Genomic DNA, 8,233 nt, shown 5'->3' on the forward strand with positions numbered 1-8,233 from the left:
AAATATGAATTACAATTGTTAAGTGTTGTAGACCAATTCTTTCGATCAATTCCAAATTTAAGTATAAAATTGCATTGAAAATACTTGCAAATGGAGAGGGCATCGTTGAGGCTTCTTACCCCAGTTATCTTAGTACTAATCTTCCTGATTAGTACAACAGGTTTAATATCTTGTGCTTCTATACTACTCCGTACTAATCTTCTCTTTATTACTTTGGGTGTGTAGTAATTTTATTCAACGCACTATATCGGGGTATCTCTTATCTAGTTCTTTGGACGAGTTTTAACCAAGTTTGATAGTCTTTATATTTAAAAGGGTAATAAGGTTACGCATAATTAAGTAAGACTTGGTGTAGTGGTAAAGGTTTGGCTTCATAACCTGAGGTTATGAGATCAAATTCTACTAGGGGATCTTTGGAGGTGAGGATTTCCCCTATAATCCCCCCTCACTTCCAATGAGTCTGACCTGCAAAGTTGGCTGAAAATACCTGTGTGAGGTACTAGTGCAGTAGGGTACTCCATCTTACCTTAAAAAAAGAAAAAGAATAAGGTTACGCATAGTCGCATATTGATACATTTTGTGTGATTTTTAATTATTATTTTCTTTTTATAAAGAGAAAAACATTAGTTGTAAGAAATAAGAGACTTCTGATCTAATTATTTTATGATTTTTTTTTTATGATTATAAGGTTAAGTCTCGTGCCACGTACATGTGTTAATAAATAATTTATTTGTTTACGTACTACAATAATTTTTCAAGAAGAATTTTTTCATTAAGTATAACAAAATCAGATTTTGTTTCTTATTAGTGAAAAATAAGAGAAAATTACCATTTATCCGAATTATAAAGTGATTAGTACTGAGTACTATTGGCCACTAGTTTCCAATAGCATTATATTTAAACAAAAATCAAGAACAATTACATTGTCTATCATACTTGAATAACCCCTTCAGCCCTTACCAATTTAGGGTAACTTTACGTATGCTTTATAATATTTCTTGTACTATTGTACATAAGGGCGCCGGTCCAAATTCGGACCGAGCCGGAACCGAAATCGGAATCAAGAGACTTTGTGGACCGAAGATCGGGCTGAAAAGGTTCTTTCCAATCCGGTTTTAAACCGGACAGGACCGAATATTAAATGCCTCTATACAATTTTCGAGGTTATTATTTCCAAACTAAATACAGTTAGAAAATATTTCAAACATTAGTTCTCCATTTTAAAGGGAGTAGAGAGTGATATAGAAGACTAAAAAGTAGGAAAACAAAAGAAAATAACACATGATATTAACGCACTAAAGAAGATTAATTATTATTTATTCCACATAAACCGGGTCAACCGGCCCGATCCAGAAAATTCCGATTCGGACCGGAAACCCGAAAACCAAATTTAAAGGACAAAAGACCGGACCAAAATTAACCGGTCTGGTCTAAAACCAGTCCGGTCCCGGTCTATTTTTCCGGTACGGACCAGATTTTGAACACACCTAATAGTATACCCACCCGATTAATTTGTTCTTAATCATATTTTGCAAATTAATTTCAGCTCGTTCGAATCTGCCAATTACTACTAGAGTGGAGAAAACTACTGAAGGTTATGAAGTGATAATAGTAGAAGAAATGGTGATCCAGCAACCAAATACGGCGGCGAGCGCAGTCGAAAAACCAACGCTATTGCAATTGTTTAAAACTGATGCTGAAATGGTGGTAGGAAACGAAGCTAATACGCTACAATGCGCACAACAAGGACAATTTTGCAGTTCATTTGGACCGTTTTGTTGTAGAGGCTTAGATTGTGTTAATTTAATTGTTGGTGCTTGTGCTAAGCTCTAAATGGCGGCAGATTGGCTAGCAAATTAATCACGGTGTTCATTTAAGTTAAAAGTACGAGGTGTTCTCATGGCGATCCTGTAAGATCTTCGTGTTGTTTTGTTGGAGGACGTCGGGTGTATACCATTAATAAAGATTATGTGTGTATGTGTGTATGTGTTGTAATTCCATTAATAAAGATTTCTGTGTGTACATGTTTGCATTTGTGTCATACGTAGTACCATTTTTTTTAAAAGACTGTTTTATAACTATAACACCATATTTGTGGTGCTGTTATGCGGTGCTGCCATCATACGGATAGTTTTTCTTTTAAAAATAAAAAAGTTCGAGCTAGCACTCATGACACTATTTGGCTCATACATGTAACTATTTGAATAATACTATAACTAATTTATGTAATTGCTCAACTAATTTACTCATAGATACAACTACTTATATTATAGATTTGTAGTATGTTTAAGGCAAATTTGTCAAAAACTACCTTATAAAATATGATTTTTGCGAAAAACTACGTACCTTATAAAAAAAATGTTGTAATAAACTACCTTATAAAATTTTTATGTTGTAAGATACTACCTTTGGCCATATTATATTATTATAACTAATTTATACTAGCTAGATTAACTATTCAGCCACTATTTTTTTTGAAGGAAAGTGTATAACTATTTACTCATTTAGGCATTCCCTACCCATCTTATATACAATCAGGGACGTCTTAAACATTTTAGAGGCCCTGTTCTAATCTTGTTCTAGTCTTAAAAATGGGCCTCTAATATAAAAAGTGCAATTAATCAAAATATTACCATTATGATTTGAAGCAAAAAAAAACAACATCGTTTAAAATTTAAATAACGTCCAATTTGTAAAATCAGTGATGCAATGAGCCGGTTGAATTGAACTTTGCATACTCCCAAATTTCTACCTTAAAAAGAAAGAAAAACAGTTATTAATTAATAAAAAAAAACAAAATTACAACATTTTAACTAATTCAGCAAAGAAAAACCGAAAATAAGAACAAAAATTGTAAATTCATAAACACAAAATTACCTCTGTGGCTTGGGTAGCTTTTAGGTAAGACGGCCTTACCAGCGCGTGTAGGTAAGACCAGCCATCTCGACCACTCGCGCGAGACTTCACGCGCCTATAAAATTTTGTCTCCTCGTTTCCTCCGCTAAATCCTGCTTATTCAATTCTCTCTCCTCTCTACCCCTCTCACTCCTCTCTGCCTCTCTCTCCAGCAAAACTCCACCAATTTGCTCAAGATTAACGCAATTTTCTCAAACGTACCTCGATTCAACCGTCGGCGGCGTTGGGTAACTCTTTTATCTCTCTCCCCCATTCTTCAATTCTTTTAGATTTTTTAATCTTCAATTTGTTCAAGGACGAAATTTGCTATGAATTCGACATATTGCTTTTCTTGATTCGATCTGTTTGTATTATTGAATCGCATAAATGCATTGATTTGATAATTTTGTGTTTGCTATTCTTTTGTTAGGGTTAATTTCTAAAATCTGCGATTACTTTGTCATTATTGTAAAAATATTATCATGATTTCCTCCTACTTCCTTATTTATTCTTATTTTCTGGAAAATCACTCGGAAATCGATGAGTTATTGATGATTAATGCTTAATATTTCAATTTTTTTGTTCTTATTATGGTGTCTGCTATTGGTTTTGTAGATCTGTTTGGGGGAAACACTATTTCCGTGACAAAAGGGGAGAGATAATATATGAATTTGAAACAAAATGGCAGAAGAGCATGAATTTCAAGCATCGGAGCACCATCTTCGACAATTTTTGGCTTTTGAACAGTTAGATACTTGCTTAGGACGTTGTAACCCATTTTTATAGTAGTATTAAGATGGTGGGAAACTTTGAAATTGTAGATCGTTTATGCAAGCTGTATGTATATACGAAGTAGTTTGCTGGTATTTAGGGTGAGCGTGAGAAGAATGTGGATGTTGTTCTCTTTTGCTTTTAGCTTTTGCTGAAATTTGTTCTCAGTTCATCCTAACATTTTCAGTTGTATAACATGGTTTATTTCATGGAAAGGAAAAAATGCTTTCCACTTGGTACTTCAGCAACTCAACCAACAATAAATTATGGCTATTTTGCTGTATATTCCGAAGTAATACATATTCATGTTACTGAGTAGTCGCAATAATTTGATTGTATTAATATTATACAGTTTGTATGCATGGTTTTGTGCTAAATTTCTAATGGACATCATCGGCTTTTGAGTAGCAGACAAGCAAGTGCAACATGTATTGTGTAGTTTTTTAATTCATCCAAAACCCGACCCAAACGACTAGATTAGTTCCATTGTTTAACTAATTGGTTATATTGCTTAACTAATTGGTTCAATTATTTAACTAGTTGCTTCAATTGCTTAACTAATTGGTTCAATTGTTTAACTAATTGGTTTTATAACTTAACTAATTGGTTCTATTGCTTAACTAATTAGTTTTAGAGCTTAACTAATTGAATTTCATAGTTAACTAATTGAATTTCAGGCTTAACAAATACTTTCTTTATATTTGTAAACTTATTAGTTTCGTTGCATAACTAATTGGTTCAATTTCTTAACTAATTGGATACATACTTCACTAATTTAATTTTAGGTTTCACTCATTAAATTAATTGGTTTAATTGCTTTAACTAATGAGTTCCGGTGCTTAACTAATTAGTTCATGTGATTAACTAGTTGCTTCAAGTGCTTAACTAATTGAATTGTACGCTTAACTAATTGAATTTTAGGCTTAACGAATACTTTCTTTATACTTGTAAACTTATTGGTTTAATTGCTTAACTAATTCGTTTCATTGCGTAACTAATTGATTCAATGCTTAACTCATTGGTTAAATTGTTTAACTAATTAGTTATGGTGCTTAACTAATTGGTTTCATTTCTTAACTAAGAATTTCAAACTTAACAAATAATTTCTTTATATATGTACGTAAACTAATTGGTTAATCACTTAACTAATTGCTTATATTGTTTAACTAATTAATTCAATGCTTAACTAATTGAATTTCGGGCTTAACAAATACTTTCTTTACATATACAAACTTAATAATTTTGCTTAACTAATTGGCTTAAATTCTAAACTAATTGGTTTAAATTCTAAACTAATTGGTTTAAATGCTTAACTAATTGGTCGCAGTGCTTAAATAATATGTTTCATTGTTTAACTAATTGGTTTCATTGTTTAACTAATTGGTTTCATTGTTTAACTAATTGGTTCCATATCTTAACTAATCAGTTCCATATCTTAACTAATCGGTTTCATTGCTTAACTAATTGATTCCATATCTTGACTAATTGGTTCCATATCTTAACTAATTAGTTTCATTGCTTAACTAATTGAATTTTAGGCTTCAAATACTTTCTTTATATATGTAAACTTATTAGTATAAGTGCTTAACTAATTAGTTTCATTGTTTAACTAATTGGTTTCATTGCTTGAAAATTTTGTATCTTAACTAAAGCCCTGAAATTCGTTCTTTGAAACTCAAAAATACGTAACTAAAACTCGAAAATCTTAACTTAAAACAAGAAAATCACAACTAAAACTAAAAAAATCTTAACTAGAACTCAGAAAACCTAGAGAATAATTCTTAACTAAAACAAAATTATTCTCAACCAAAACAAATTTAACCTTAACTAAAACGAAAATATTCGTCACTAAAATAAAGTTACTCTTAACTAAAACTTCGGAAATACCAAACCTCTAAAAACCTTAACTAAAACGAAATAATTTTTAACTAAAACAAATTCAATCTTAACTAAAACATAATTATTCTTTACTAAAACAAATTTAGTGTTAACTAAAACTAAAACAAAAACAAAATAATTCTGACAAATCAAATCTTAACTAAATAAAGCAGATTTAATTATAACTAAACCAAAATACTTCGATTATTAACTAAAACTAAATTATTCTCCACTAAACTGCTAAAGGTAACAAAAGTGTAACTTTAATAAAAAGAAGGCATAAATGCAAAAATGTAATCAGAATTCTGCAATCACAACAAACTAATCAATCTTTCGTAAAAGTGAACCAGTAAGAACTCAACAAACAAATAAACAAAACAACATAATTAATCAAACTCTCAAATCTGCAACAATAATCGGTGTACTATACAAATTGTAGATTGGATTGAGAACGGTGCAGTATACAATCGGTGCAGTATACAAATTGCGCAACTAAATGAATCAATGTATCAGTCTAGTGATTTATGGAGAGACTACACTACTTAAAACCCAATCACGGCGAAGAGGAGTTGATGGCGACGGCGGGGAACGACGAAGAGGAGTTGATGGTGACGGCGGGGAATGGCGAAGAGAAGTTGATGGCGAGGCCGATGATTTCTCACACACTGTCGTGCCAAAACAACCGTCCTCCCTCACTTGAAATCCTCCATAGATCCTCCGACCCTTTTACCACCGCGGAACTCGATCTCCCTCATCTTTTAGTCCACCGCCTCCCTGCACGACCAAAGCTTGTAGCAGAAACCACCGTCGCACCTCCATCGTGGTCCACCTCTCGGTGGTGGTGGCCATGGAATTAGGTTTCGAGGAGAGAGAACGAAGCAGAGAGAGGTGTGAAGAGAGAGAAAGAAACACAGAGGTATGAGGAGAGAAAATGAAAAATAAAGGAGAAGTGGTATATATATTTTAAGAAAAATAAAATAAAATAGGTTGACATCATGTTGTGTCAGCAACAACATGGCAGCAAGGTGACAACAAGGCGGTCTTTTCTGTAAGACCGTCTTTTATAAAAGTTTGTACTGTGGCTTTGCAAGTTTGTTGATTTATTGCTCTTCAACAGTAACGCCCCGACCTCTAAATCACATAATTAAGCAGCGGAATTAACCTGATTTGGTCGAGACATTACCTCCGTAACTCCCTCTTGGGAATTACAAGGCAACCATCATAAAATCCTTCAATTTAACATAATAATCCTTTATATTCCCAAAATAAAAGTACATAACTTACTAAAAGTCTTTAATTAAAACTATTAAAACTTTAAGCATAAACTAGGTGAATAATATCAAAGTGAAATTCCTCGCCACTACTCGTGCCCATCGTCCCTATCAGTACCTAAAACAGAAAACAAAACAGTGAGCCGAAGAGTCAGTAACGAACTATTCTAGCAAAGTAAATTCATTTCAATTCATTTTATTTAATAACACAAGGAGAATAGAATAAAGTAAAATATTTAATAAAAACATCATATTTAATTCATTCATAACTTTTCAATTTAACATGCTAGTTGTCGGCAAGTACGAACCGTGAAGGAATTCTCCACTAGGGCCTGGGCCCATAAGAGCCTGGGCTCATCATCGAACTGGTAACATGGGGCATGAGCCCTGAGCCTGGGCTCATAAACCATGGGAGTCTAGGCTCGTAATCCATGGGTGGATAGGTGTCCGTGGGTACATGCATGACAGGTAGATAGGAAGATATTAGTTTATATACTTCCAGACAAACCAGGTCTTTCACTTTCATTTATCATGTTGTATGTAATTTTACTAAGCCTTGGCTTTTGTATTTCAGTTGAAATATCATAACTCTTTTAGATCATAAAACATCATTTAGATCCTGGGATCAATAAAATATCATTTTCTTTCATGGCATCACATAAATATCATTGTATGAGAAAACTCAATCAAATAATATTATAAAGAATAATTCGATCAAATCATAATTCATTTCCCGCAATTCAATAAAATATGTCAAAGCATTCAGTTCATAAATTCAATCATATCGTCATAATTTCATAAACACATTTAGAAGGGAATTGCGGGTACTAGCAATAGCCGTTACCTCAATTCCGAGATTTGCTAAGCCTTTTTGTTGGTTCGTCCTTCCTGAGCTCTGAGTCCGATTTCTTTCAAAGTATTAAATTATTGAATTAGTACTAAGTTGATAAATAATTTACAATCTATACTTTATAAATAATAAATTTATAAATAACGAATTTTTAATAAAAATATAAATTCCATAATTTAATGAAAATATTATTAATCCAAATATATTTATTTCATAAATCGATTTTCACGAATATTATTTAAATTCCGTTTTTTGTTAATTCAAGCTAGTAGTTTATTTTAGTAAAATCGATAATAAAATCTGAAAAATAATAACGATTTATTAGTAAATAATTATATCATAAAAATTATTAAAACATAAATATTGCCAAATTGAAAATCTGAAAATACAATTCGATTTTTAACTCACCCAAAAAGCCCAAATTGAAAATGGCCCAATCTGAATATGGTTTAAGAATTGGAACCTGGTTTCCCCTTTTATTTTTCTTTTTTTTTTTTTTGGGATGGGATACGAAAAGGGGATAGGAGGAGGGCTCGACGAAGCAGGGCAAGAAGAGGAGGGAGAAGGG

The 8,233-nt window shown here is 32.2% G+C and overlaps 1 protein-coding gene across 2 annotated transcripts; it reads left to right on the forward strand.

Annotated features, from left to right (window-relative positions):
• Positions 1 to 18: 18 nt before the first annotated feature.
• LOC110776122 (uncharacterized) lies at positions 19 to 2,022 on the forward strand. Of its 2 annotated transcripts, none has more exons than XM_056826831.1 (2): positions 19 to 160; positions 1,547 to 2,022. In XM_056826831.1, exons 1-2 carry the CDS (start codon positions 91 to 93, stop codon positions 1,831 to 1,833), a joined length of 357 nt encoding a protein of 118 aa, XP_056682809.1. In that variant the 5' UTR covers positions 19 to 90; the 3' UTR covers positions 1,834 to 2,022. The 2 variants fall into 2 exon arrangements, with proteins under 2 accessions (XP_056682809.1, XP_056682808.1); XM_056826830.1 differs by having other exon boundaries at positions 33 to 190.
• Positions 2,023 to 8,233: the final 6,211 nt, after the last annotated feature.

This window comes from Spinacia oleracea, chromosome 4 (assembly GCF_020520425.1).
Source record: "Spinacia oleracea cultivar Varoflay chromosome 4, BTI_SOV_V1, whole genome shotgun sequence".
In the NCBI taxonomy this organism is placed as follows: domain Eukaryota; kingdom Viridiplantae; phylum Streptophyta; class Magnoliopsida; order Caryophyllales; family Amaranthaceae; genus Spinacia; species Spinacia oleracea.